This window comes from Cervus elaphus, chromosome 1 (genome assembly GCF_910594005.1).
Source record: "Cervus elaphus chromosome 1, mCerEla1.1, whole genome shotgun sequence".
NCBI classification, from domain to species: domain Eukaryota; kingdom Metazoa; phylum Chordata; class Mammalia; order Artiodactyla; family Cervidae; genus Cervus; species Cervus elaphus.
In genome coordinates, this window is record NC_057815.1 from 77,452,998 (window position 1) to 77,466,645 (window position 13,648).

The 13,648-nt window shown below is 46.1% G+C and overlaps 1 protein-coding gene across 2 annotated transcripts in view; it reads left to right on the top strand.

Moving 5' to 3' along the window:
• Positions 1-13,648, top strand: part of KIAA1549L (KIAA1549 like) — a 300,774-nt gene that overhangs the window by 164,388 nt on the left and 122,738 nt on the right. For both annotated transcript variants that reach the window (XM_043908885.1, XM_043908889.1), the window contains exons 2-3: positions 9,017-9,355; positions 11,949-12,566. In XM_043908885.1, coding sequence (XP_043764820.1) covers positions 9,017-9,355; positions 11,949-12,566 — 957 coding nt within the window. The remainder of the gene's footprint in view (positions 1-9,016; positions 9,356-11,948; positions 12,567-13,648) is intronic.

Consider the following 13,648-nt stretch of genomic DNA (forward strand, 5'->3'; position numbering starts at 1 on the left):
TTACAGGAGGGGTTTTGAGGAAACCAGGAAGCAACCCTGTGAACCTGAATGAGGACACTCCGTAAGTAGCAGACTCTGGGGGCTCTGGAAACAGCCCTGACCGGGAGACTGACAGAGCCCTGGCGACCGAAGAGGGAGGCTCGGGTGGGGAGTGGCAGCAGCGGAGACGCTGCTCTCCCCCAGGGGCGTCTGTGGGTTAGAATGTGCCCTGCGTGGGCACCAGCAGCATCGCAGCCTGCGTCTGCGTCTTATGTACAAGCCCCCAGGATGATAAACGGGCAGTGCCAAGGGCCTCAGGAAGACAGAGGCCTGAACAATTCATCATTGTGCATCTCGGTGTTCCCACGTGGGCCTCTGAGGTCTGGGGAGATGAAGGAGGTAGTTTTCACCATTTTGACATTAGTCAGTGATAGACTTTATGTTCAGATCTCGCTAAGCATTTTCTTAACTTTTGATGTTTTGCTGTGTTAGTGATCTGCTTCAGGGCTTCCGTGATGGCTCAGTGGATAAAGAATCTGCCTGCAATGCAGAATACACAGGAGATGCAGGTTTGATCCCTGGGTCGGGAAGATCCCCTGGAGTAGGAAATGGCAATCCGTTCCAGTATTCTTGCCTGAAAAATCCTATGGACAGAGGAGTCTGGCTAGCTATAGTCTGTAGGGTTGCAAAGAATCAGACACGACTGAGCATACACATTGGCATTGACTGGACTCTTAGTTCAAGTCTAAGTTTAGCTGTCCTGGGACTGACTTCATGCAAACTTGCTGAGCAACAGAATCCCTTGATACTTAACCTGTGCGTGCAAGCTCATGCATGTTATTATTGTCTGATATTTGGAGAGGAGTGACATCACTTTCCTGAGGCTTTGAGAGCCATGGTTTTATTTAAACCTGGCTCAAATAGATTTGGTTTGAAATGGGTTTTTGTCAGTTCAGCTGAGTAGCATTTGTATAATTACTCATTTTTGTTGCCTTGAGAAGGAAAGAACTGATTCAAGTTAACTTTTCATTATTTTGAGGGTCTTCTCTTGCTTGCTTTCACTCATTCGCAACATAAGTTGATTTCTGCTCTTTGTCTTTCTTCATCCAGAAACTCCTTAAATCTCAATCATCTAAACTACTTCCCTTTACAGTTCTTGAGATTACCAGTCCCTTTGTGGGAAACACTGTCCAAGCAGAAAGTAATTGTTTCCTCGTCCCTAGAAAGGGTGATGTTTGTAAGTGTTTAGAAAGGATAGCCAGTCTGGGGCTCATGCAGAAAGACAAAATTGTCTTTCATCTCCCTCCGTAATGTGTGGGACATTGCTTTCTGTGCATTTTTTGAAGACCATTACCGTTATTTTCAGCAAAGAATAATTCATGTTATAAGGAAAGGGGAGATTGGAGAATCAGTGAAGAGTTCATTGAGAAAAGTAAGAATTCAGTAATTTGATTAGACTAGTGTGCCTTTTATTCCCCCCTTGAAAACAGAATTTAAACAGATGAGCACAACCTGTTTCATAGCAACCTTCCAACATGTCTGGCGCTATTTGCTGCCGTGGCTTTGTTTCTGCTCTTGCAAAGCCTTGTGTTCTTTTCAAAAAGCTTCCTCTGCATCTCAGGTACTGTGTTAGAATTTTTTATTTCGCAGCTTGTTCTCTGCGATAGTCCAAACAAACATATGAATTCACGCTTCCTTTCTGCTGTCTTGAGCACACCTTCTCACCATCCTTTATGCCGCACCTCAGCCGTGGTCCCTCATACTCCGGGTCTCCTTCCTACACTTTTCCCACAGCACCACGTGCCCTTCCACGGCGCCTTCCTTCCTACCTATATCAGTTTTCCATTGTTGACTAACTACCACAAACTTTACAGCTTAAAACAACACACATTTATGATCTCACAGTTTCCATGGGTCAAGAGTTGAGCACAGCTTATCTGGGTCCTTTGTACAAGGTCTCTTAAGGCTACCATCATGGTGTCAACCGGGCTGTATTCTCATCCAGAGGCTTGGCTGGGGAACAATCCACTTCCAAGTTCACCCAGGTTGTTGGCAGAGTTCATTTCCTTGTGGCCACCAGATTGAGGGCCCTGGATTTTTGCTGGCTGTCAGCTGAAGGCCACTCTCAGTTCTGAGATGCCACCTGTAGTTCCTAGAGATTGCCCGCATTCCACCCTTAGCTCTTTGCTACACTGGCTTTCTCAGTGCGTGCATCCATGCTAAGTTGTTTCAGTTGTGTTCGATTCTTTGCGATCCTATGGACTATGGCCTGCCAGGCTCCTCTGTCCATGGGATTCTCCAGGCAAGATAATGGAGAGGGTTGCCATGCCCTCCTCCAGGGGATCTTTCCGACCCAGAGGTTGAACATTCATCTCCTGCATTGGCAGTTGGGCTCTTTACCACTAGCGTCACCTGGGAAGCCTGGCTTTCTCAGTATGGCCCCTTAATTCATTAGGCCATCAAGGAGAGGGAGTCTGCTAGCAAGATATAATTGTATGGCTTCGCTGGTGGTTTAGTGGTAAAGAATCTGCCGGCCAATGCAGGAGATGTGGATTCGACCCCTGGGTCAGGAAGATCCCCTGGAGGAGGACATGGCAACCCACTCTAGTATTCATGCCTGGGAGATTCCATGGACAGAGAAGCCTGGTGGGCTACAGTCCATGGGGTTGCAAAGAGTTGGACATGACTTAGGGACTAAACAACAACAGCAAGAAGATAAGAAAATCACAAGGGTGATAGCCCGTCACTTTGCCATAGTCTCTTGGTTAGAAGCATGTCACAGGTTCTGCTCATTTGCCAGGAGAAGGGTCACACAAAAGCATGACCACCAAGAGAGAGAGTTGCCTTAGAACCTGTCCAACTCACCACCTCTACCAGTCTTCTGCTTCACATCCTTCTTTTGAGTGTGTTTCAATCTCTTTGTAATTTTGTTTTGCCTTATTTCTCCTGATTTACTTCTCTTTCTTCTAAATATATACCACCTACCTGTCATTTCCCCCTCAAAACTTTTCTTCCCTTCTCCTTTTAGTGATGCCTCTTTAATACAGAAATATTTTTATTAGCATGGACAAAGTTTTAAAGTCTTGTGTATAAAGCAGAAGGCTTCTTAACTCTGTTTTGGCTTCCGAATCCTTTTAAGAATCTAATCAAGCATATAGTGACTCACTCCCAGAAGTGAGGGACACAGCACTGTCCTGCTTCAGTTATTATTTCTGCACAACATACCTCCCCAAATAAAGTGCGCTAAAACAACAACTATTTTGTTGTGCTCATGATTTCAGGAATTCAGAGCACAGTGGGGATGACTTGTTTCTGCTTTTTGATGCCTGGGGCCTCTGTAGGGAAGATTCGAACAACCCTGGTGATTCAGATGGTTGGGGGCTAGAATTATCTGGAGGCTTTTTCATTCACTTGTCTGTCCATGGGCTGAGATGAGTGGGAAGCTTGGCTTAGCTGGGACTGTTGACTTGAGTACTTATAGGGCTGGATCTCGCCACAGGGCTTGGGCTGCTCATAGAGTGGAGTCTGAGTTCCAGGAGGATCAATAAAGGAGGATATAAAGGGGAACATTCCAAAGGCCAAGCTGCTTTTTACGATGTTAGCTTCAGAAGTCGCATGGCGTTACTTCTGTCACACTCTAATTGGTTGAACAGCCTCAAGTCCAAGGGGACGTAGACTGTACCTCTCAATGAGAGGCATACATATAGGAGAATTTGCAGCCATTGGAAAAAAAAATTACCACAAACACACACATTTTAAAAAATACATTGTCCTGAGCTCTGAGAATTGAAAGGGACCCAGAAGGATTATCCATTTCAGTCTCCCACCATGGCTCAGCTCCTCTTCACAACTTTTCTGTCATTGCATACCTGGACCACAACAGGCATTTCCTTGTACAGTCTGTTCTCCACCCTGTAACCAGAATGATTGTTCTGAAACACGTTGCTCCTGTACATCCCCCACCTTCACCTCCGTTCCTTCCCACTCATCTTTGAACTAATGTCTGTGACACTCTGATGGTTTGGTCATCAACTACCTCTTCAGCCTTATCCTAGGCCATGTCCACTCGTGTTCTCCTTCTCACTATGGTTACTTTTTTTTTTTCAGTTCCTTATACTATTTATGCATCTTCCTGCCACAAGCTTTCTGCAAATACTGGTCTCTACATGGAATGTTTTTCCCTACCCTCATGGCTTGATTAACTTCTGCTTATTCTTTGGATCTTGGCTTGATAGTTACTTTCTCAGTGATGTGCTTTCTGACCTCCCCCATCAGGTCACATCCTCTTACTGCCTGCTCTGAAGGACCATGCATCTTTCATCTGTAACATGTATCATTTTTATACTTGTGAGAATTTTTGCTTTAACTCCATATCTCCCGTAAGACTGTGTGTGAGGTCCATGAAGCCAGAGACAATGTATGTTTTTCATCATTTGTCTTTATGACTTACATACAAACATTATAAATATTTTTCTTAAGTATGAAATATTTTTTTATTTTAGGAGTGAAGGAAATTTAATGCAGTCTAAGAATTTATCATTTTCTTGCTAGCCTACATTCCTATTGTAGCTCATAATGAACTCCAGTCAACCCTACCTACAGGTAACATAAGCTATCTTTAAAGGAAAGCTCCCACATTCTGTTCTTATCCAGGTAATATGTGGATTAAAAGCAAGCCTTTATATTTAATCTTAATTTATGTCTTCCTTCAATGATAATTTCAGTTAGTTGACATGTCTTTGAAGTATTTCTCTGCAATTCTTCATATCATTTATTCTTTTGAATTTGCTATCATTTGCTAATTCAATGAGCATGTTTTCTTATTTAGCTTTATGTGTATCATTGGGGTTTTTTTGAGTAACCAACTTTTGGGGTCAAATATGTTTGAGAAATATCCTAAACATATTTCTTTTTTTTTTTTCATTTATTTTCATTAGTTGGAGGCTAATTACTTTACAATATTGTAGTGGTTTTTGCCATACATTGACATGAATCAGCCATGGATTTACATGTGTTCCCCATCCCGATCCCCCCTCCCACCTCCCTCCCCATCCCATCCCTCTGGGTCTTCCCAGTGCACCAGCCCTGAGCACTTGTCTCATGCATCCAACCTGGGCTGGTGATCTGTTTCACCCTTGATAGTATACTTGTTTCAATGCTATTCTCTCAGAACATCCCACCCTTGCCTTCTCCCACAGAGTCCAAAAGTCTGTTCTGTACATCTGTGTCTCTTTTTCTGTTCTGCATATAGGGTTATCATTACCATCTTTTTAAATTCCATATATATGCCTTAGTATACTGTATTGGTCTTTATCTTTCTGGCTTACTTCACTCTGTATGATGGGCTCCAGTTTCATCCATCTCATTAGAACTGATTCAAATGAATTCTTTTTAATGGCTGAGTAATATTCCATGGTGTATATATACCATAGCTTCCTTATCCATTCGTCTGCTGATGGGCATCTAGGTTGCTTCCATGTCCTGGCTATTATAAACAGTGCTGTGATGAACATTGGGGTGCATGTGTCTCTTTCAGATCTAGTTTCCTCGGTGTGTCTAAATGTATTTCAGAAGTTAAATATGCTTGATCAATTTTGGCCAAAGTTTAATTAAACTGTCCAACATCAATTTGTTGAATTTTTGCTACATCATAGGTGCTCTTATGTATCCTGGATGATGGGACTCAGCCTTTATTTAAATGTTGATGTACATGGGAGTATGCCCATTTAAGTTCCAAATCCATTCTGATACCAGTTTCTGAATAGGTTAGGGTGAGTTAGGTTATGCTACCATAACAAACAACTCCCAAATTTCAGTGATTTAAAAGAGCAAAACTTGTTTTTTGCTCATGCTACCTGTACACACTTTTACAAAGACAGAGGGCCTTTGCTTATTATGGTCCCTAAGGGACCCAGGCTGGTGGACCTGCAAACATTTTGTATATTAGTAGGTTTCTCCTCTTCCTCCTCCTCCACCTTAACTAATTCAGATATAATATTGCTAGTTGCTTTGTTTCTTCCTTCAAAGATAGCAAGTTCTGGACAGTCTTGCTCCAGTATTTAGATGTTCTAGCTCAGAAATGACACTTGTCACTTCTGCTCACAACTCATTGGCCAGAACTAATCATATGGCCCCACCCAACCCCAGAGGTATCCGGGAAGTGCAGTCCTTTTATGTGCTCTGAATGTAGAGAGCCAGAAGCATATGGTGAATAGCATTAATGACTGTTAGGTGTGAGTATAGGATATACTTCTCAAAACTGTTAACTTGTTGAAACTTTTCTTCATAAGGCATCTTGGGACGCTCTGTTTTGTAAGGGATAGCTTGGGAAACACTGGATGCTAGTCTAGAAACAACAAGGTTTAGCAGAGGCAAGCCCATTAGAGACTTGTTTCTTTATTTTAGCCTCCTTTGGTTGTGGTAATTCAGTTAATTACAAATCCCCTTGTATTCATCCTCTAATACCCACTTCCCCTTCCTGCTTGTGAGATTTTTATGAAAGAGTTTGCAAAAAATCTTTCTGAAAGCAAAAACTACTCTGCCTGTTGCATCCTTTTTGCCTTAGAAGGGTACATGCTTGTAACCAGTTTAATTTAGTATGACTCTTGAATCCTTGAGTTGAGCCCCTGGTTGAATTTATTTCAATGAAAGTACAAAAGAAGAAATCCTACATAGATTTCACCTGACATACAAGTAATAAAAATGGATTCTAAAGTATTACTGGAAAATACCAAAATGCACAGACTACACTAGAAGGATGTTCTATTCACTCATGTGAGTACCATCTACCTGCATAGCCAGACAAGGCTGCATGACAAGTGTGAACCTGAATCTATCTAGGAGGTAAGCATCATGAACAGAAGGACCGAGACATGGCAATAGCATCAGCCTTCCATGTAAAATTACAACCAATTTTACTTCCTTAGGCTGAGTGCGGTAACAAACACAGTTTCCATAGCAAACTGTGAGACAGTTCCCAAGGAGTGCAGTTATCTTAATGAAATGCTGTGTAGACTTTTGGTCCTGTAGCTATATATGCATTTGCTGATTATTTCTGTATGAAGGGAGGAAGCTTTGGGTCCTGTATAAAGGAAGTTTTAGTGATTCTGATCTCATAATAAGGAGACAGAGAGGCTAAGTTTGCCCTTTGTCCTTAAACTGTTTCCATCTTAAAAAATGAAACTGAATGCTTCAGAAGATCATCACTGTTTAGCTTTTGTGACTCAGTATATTTCATTTCCTAAAAGCTCAAATATTTGAAGGTTTCGGCTTTGGTGGTTCGGTTTTCTGGTGGCAGGATAGAGTGGAGCTGGAGTGAAGACTAGAACTGGTTTGGAGAAGCAGTTAGAGAGAAGGCATTGCAGTGGGAGTGAGGAAGCCTTGTGTCTGGACCTGCTTCTGTCCCTGATGGGTTATGTGGTTTCTGCCAATGGTGTCCCCTGTCTGGGCCATAGTGTCCTCTTTTGTTAAGCAAATAAGCAAACATAGGGACTTAGATCCTGTAATGACCGTTCTAATGACTGCTCACTTGTTTAGTGATTTTTATTTAGTGTTGTTTAGGGCTTTTCTTCTCGGGGAGCCCTTCCTTCCACCTCCACGACACCCTGTGTTCCTTCTAGTCGCCCCATGGGGTTGTTGGAGTGTGCTTGTTCTCTTTACTCTTGCAACAACAGTCCACAGATACACACAACAGCTGCGGGTGGCTGGAGGGTGCGCACAAGCCCAGGACTTCTGACTTCAGCTCTTGGTTTGTCTGCTTGTACCAGATGGGTGTAACTTAAAAAAAAAATCTATTGGCTGTTTGGATGTTCATTGCTGCACGTGGGCTTTCTCTAGTTAGGTCAAGTGGGGGCTACTCTTTACTTGTGGTGCGTGGGCTTCTCATTGCAGCAGCTTCTTCTTGCGGAGAACAGGCTCTAGGCACAAGAGCTTCAGTAGTTGGGGCGCATGGGCTTAGTTGCCCCCCGGCATGTGGGATCTTCCTGGACCAGGGATCAAACCCCTGTCCCCTGCATTGGCAGGTGGATTCCTAACCACTGGACCACCAGGGAAATCCCTGAGTCTAATGTGTTTTTTTTGGCCAATATTGTAGAAAGCTCTAGGAGTACCTCCTCTTTGTTATTTTTTATTTAAGATATTACTTAAGGGCACTGAGCCCCCTCTGGGGTCATCAGCGCCATTGGCACTGCTGTGGAAAGGGGATCAGAGAGGATCCTCGAGCAGGAGGTCCTCCCAAGCATGGAATTCCCGGCTTTCTGATCGGTTATTTCTTTGCCTCCTTTCCCGTGGAGTCACATTTCATGCCCTGTCTCCTCGCCTTTCCGCCTGCAGTTTTGCACATTTGCGCTGACAGTTCTGGTTTCTCTGCAGGTGCCGGTAGTGACACCAGGCCTTGCGAGAGCTGTCTGTGGTCCTGGGTGGGATGTGAACAGTTTTTCTCTCGGAAATAGCCTAATTTGAAGGAAATCCCCTTTGCTGTTTGACATGGTGTGAACCGTAGCATCAGGAATCCTTTTAAATCCAACAAGATATTAGTAAATCTGTCTCCTGGGTGCCATCTCTCCAAACACAACAACCTCAGTTGTTGCTCTTGAGATGCCCTAAGAATAAAAGATCTGCATTCAGACGCACAGTCCTTTCCTTTTGCACTGAGGATTCTTGGATGAGGTTTATTTTGGTGTCCTTAGCCATGGCAGGGAGCCATGTTCAGCTTTGGTTTTCTAGGCTGAGAGTTTCACAGTCTAACCCTTGTCGGTGGAACAGATAAGAGATTTAAAACACACAAATATCTTCCACATCTTTGCTTAAGCATCACCTCATCAGTGGCTATCTCTCACCAACGCTGCCATGTAGGTTAGCTGCAGCATCAGCCTATCTGTAATGACCTAAGTTATTGTTTGAATGTGTTTAATGAGGCTTAATGAATGTTTAATGGCGTGGAAGCTCTGTGAGGTCCAAGGGGTACTTCTCTGGCCTACCCTTCTCTCCAGAACCTATGATTAGCTGAGGCCTGACGGCACGATATTTCATTTCACAGGAACAGACAACCAGCAGATCGCTATCACCCCGACCCCGGAGTCATCTCCTCATGGGAAGCTGTTACCGATTTCACCAACATGGCCTTTCTCTGAAGTCCAGTCTTCCTCAGCAGTGGACAGAATGAAGCCTGGGCCCGGAGCATCCCCTGACAACACGAGCTGGCCGCAGTCTGCCTGGACGGCCCTACCCAAAACACACCGCCGAGCTCGGGCCCACGGGGACTTCTCTCCTTCCCAAGGCAGCGCCCACAGCGCCTCCCTCGAGCCTTCCAAGGATTCCGCCGAGACCCTGGTCCAGCCAAGAGCTCCAGGGGGAAGAGAAGCAGCCTCAGTGTCAGGTTTGCCTCTCACCAGCATGCTGCCCCCACTGTCCACCCTTCCGCCAGTGACGTCCTTCACCGCTGGCCTCCCGTTGCGGCCACCGTGGGTAGGGACTCCTTCCATTTCAGAACTACATTCCCCGAGGGCAGACGCTCTCCTCTCATCTTCATCTTCTTCATTGGCTCCCGACTCACCTCATTCCATCATCTTTTCTAAGGCAGCAGAGCCACCCACCAAAGTGCCTTTATTCCCCCACACAGCTCCAACTGACTCTTCCTCAAGTCAGACCATAGTGAATCCCCTAAGCCCATTTGCTGAGGAAATGAACCGTGCTCCATCCAGAAATGCCCAGGATTTAATAGGCATCCCTCATCTAGGTTTTTCTGGATCCTCGAGCCCAGCAGGAGGTGCTCACTCAGCGGGCTCCCCCTCACCTGAATTTTTTAGCTCTGTGGCAGACCTGGCCCCTTTGTCTCCCCCTCCCCCAGCCTCTGGAAGTCTTCAGCTTCCTGGTGGAAGGCCCTCATCATTGATGTTGGAAGTGGTTCCAAGTCTTGCATCCACCCAGCTGATTGAAGCTGAGGTGGCTCAAAGAGCACTTAATGGGGTGTCTCTGCCAACCTTGAAGAGTGCAGCAACCCATGAAGCTGCGTCCTCGCTGGTCCAGACTGCAGAGTCAGTGGCAGTGGGAATGACCAGCCTGGAGGCAGCCCGTGCTCCTGCAAAGAACTCTGCTTACCCCCTGCGTGTGTCAGCAACCCCAGAGAATTCCAAAGGGCCCACCCTTTCAGCAGAACCCAAATCTTCCCCTTTGGTGCCTTCTCCTCTGCCTCTCACCACAGCTGACCAAGGACAAGAAGGCCCTTCTGGGGCAGTTCCCACATCCCCATCAAATGGCACATCAAATGGCACAATAGCCGACTTCCCCTCCATGCCTGCCCCCCTCCAGCTGGCACGGAGTCAGGCCGTGCCCCAAGTGCCAACTCCTCAAGAAGCAGGTAGTGATGGGTCCCCTCCCACTGCAGCTACAGACCTCCTCCTCTCAAGCACATTTCCTCATCGTCCTTCCACGACTTGGACATTTCCCTTGCAGAAGGAAAATAGCATGGGAGCTGTTTTAAAGAAAAATGAAAAGGCAAATTTGACAGTTGCTCTCCAGACCCTTCCGAGTAAAGAGAGTCCAAGTCTTCACACTGTAGATGGATTCACCTCTAATTTCAGCACTGATCGTGTCTCTACAGACGTGACACCACCAGGAACCAGCCTCCTTCCTTCTGAATTACCTCCATCTTCCATCCCCTTCACACGAGCTACCCAGACTGTGTCCCCATCTCATAGTTTTTCCAGTGCCAAGCCAGTGACTTACACAGCTGTGACAGACCATTCTGAGTTGCCAGTTTGGGCTTCCAAACAGGTGACAGCTTTTCCCTCCTCCAGTGAGGTCTATGATTTCTCAACAATGGGAAGCATGAAGAAGCCAGCAACCACAGATGTTTTCTGGAGTTCTGTTGCAGCAGAAGCTGAGTCCCTTTCCACAGAATCCATGATATCTGGTTGGCTGCAGCAAAGAAATTATCATGTAAATGGGCACACGATTAACTCCACAAGTTGGGAAACTCACTCAGCTGCAGCCACTTCTCCTGGTGGTTTAAATTCCACTGCCAATACAATAAAATCTCAAGATTTCAAAGATAATGTTGGGCATTCAGCGACTGTGGAAGGTTTTAGCATCCAGGATCCAGGGTCTGGTATGAGCACCAACCAGCCCATCCAACAGTCAGATGTTACCATGGTTGGAAACCATACAGACTTCTTGTCCATAAACACTAACAACTACCCCAGAGACTTCCAAACAGCTGAGATTGGAGATTACCCATCTATAACCCAGCAATCTGTGTCTCATCCCCATCTACAGTCACCTGCCCATCCAACACATCCACTTGTGCTGAGCTCTCCAAGTCTGACTTCCACAGCTCGCTTGCCAGAAATGCTTTCAGATGGAATGGATACAAGTTTTCAAATCACTGATGACATCTATCCATCTCCAGTGATAAATGCTTCCCCACCATTCCAGGGTATCCTGAGATTTCACCCTACTGCTGAATCGCCTCCTCTGTCAACCAATGCCTTACTCAGGACCCCATCCAAAACACTGTGGGCTTCTCAGCGCCCCGAGAAATGGACAGGTGCAACCACTAATGCAGGTAGTTTGTTTCCTGGTCCCTCCCAAGATAGGTGTGTGACAGCTTCTGCGGCCAAAGCATCTTCAGGCTCAACACAGATACCTAGCTTTGCTCTGAAGGAGCAGATATGCCTGATTTCAGGATGATGAATGAGTTACTAGTCCAGATAGTCATGCCCTTGATCTTCAGCTGACTTGATATTTTGGAAAGTATTCGGAATTTAAGTGTCCTTATTTCCACCCATAGCTTTGCTGTAAGTGGCATTCTCATTACGATTAATCGACTTAATGAACCTAAAGCCGTTTTGCTTAAATTCCGGAGCTCAGAGACCTCTCAGCCCAACAAACCCATAAGTGGCATCCATGCATCCCCACAAGTGGTGTGTGCATTCTGTGACTATGACAAACTTTGCTTTCTCTCTTTGCAGCGGATTCCTCAGTGTTGCCCAAGGCAGAGCCGACAGCAGCAGCAGCAGCAACCACATTGTTTCTTCGGAAATCAAGTCCACTGGTGCTGTCTGCAGCCCTGGTTGCTAAGGGCACCGGCGGCAGCCCTTCGGCCATGGCCTCGGGATTAGCCAAGAGCAGCTGGACCACTGCTCTAGCTAAAAACATCACGAGCAGTGCAGCATCTGGCCCCAAAGCGACACCAGGGGTGGCTCATCCAGCCTTCTCCTTCACGCCGACCTACATGTTTGCAAGAACAGCACACACCGTGAGCGCTCACCCAGCCATGCAAGGGAACACGGGCGCTGCCTCTGGCCTGTTATCCACAACACACCTCCCCAGGAAACCACAAGCCATGCACACGGGCTTCCCGAACCCCACCAACCCAGACCTGCCCAGGGTGTCCACCACTCGCCCGCTGACCATCACAGCAGCCTTGACGTCCATCACCGCACCAGTGAGGGCCACCCGGATGCCGCCTTCATCAGCAGAAAACACAGATGCCGCTCTTCCCGCTGTGTCCACTGCTGTGGTCACACCTGGCAAGACGGCGTCCAACCTGGAGTGTCAGATGTCCACTAAGCTCCTGGTGAAGACAGGTAAGAGTTCACTGCCCTGATTTGATGTGAAAGCCGCAAGTGCATCCTGGCCTCAGAGATGCAGGAGAATTCTTAGATTTCTTTTGAGATCAGTGGTTCTCAACCAGTCCCTGCCACCATGTCTGGAGACGTTTTTGAGTGTCTACATCTGGGAGGGTAGGGAGGGTGTTTCAGGCATCTAGCGAGTTAAGAGACCAAGGATGCTGCTAAACTTCCCTACAATGCACAGGATGGTCAGGCAACAGAATAATCCAGCCCAAAACATCCAAAGTGCTGAGGCTGAGGAGTCCTGGTCTTTATTAAGTGATAAAGAATCTCCTCTATCATGTGGAGAATATGACACAGAATCAAGCCCTGGGATCCATCCTGGTATCAGAGGCCTCCTGAAACCAGTTCCCCTAGGGAGTCTGAAAAAGCAAAGGTACACCAAAATTTGCCTGTAGAGCATATCTACAGGCAAGCCTTGATGATGTGATGCCTACAGTGATGTCTCACGTGTGTAAATGCTGTGATTAGTAAAATACACGATCATAGGAAGGGCAACAGGACTCAGAAGGACTCTGTCCTGTGTTTTCTCAACCATCCGATACTAAAGTACAGCGATGGTACCCTATGTTGGCGCCTGAAGTTTCTTCTGATGTTAAAAAGGAGACCTTCTTGAAAAAGTCGGGGTGGTAGATGCTGGTTTTTTAGCCCCCTCCTCTGAGTTGCAGCAAATGGGCCAAGAAGGCACACCATGCTTTTAATAGTGTGGTAGTGTCTGCTATAAAAAGCATTAGAAACATTATTTGAAAGAGCATGCCAGTGTTGAATGCTCATGTCCCGCCTTCCTCTTCACCCCACAAGGAATTAAATGAAATTATTTCTTGAGACAGATCCTATTCTAAAATGGGAAATTGTGAAGTTAGGCATAGCAGAAAGCACAGTATCTTTTTTCAGTTTCTCAAGAAATTATACCATCTGGTTTTCCCCTCCCCCTACCCCCTCCCTCCACATCTCTGCCTCCCCCTCTGAGTGGCAGGCAACCCCAGCCTCCTTGATGCTGGAAGTCTGGAATATTCTCCACTCCCTCTTCTTCACAC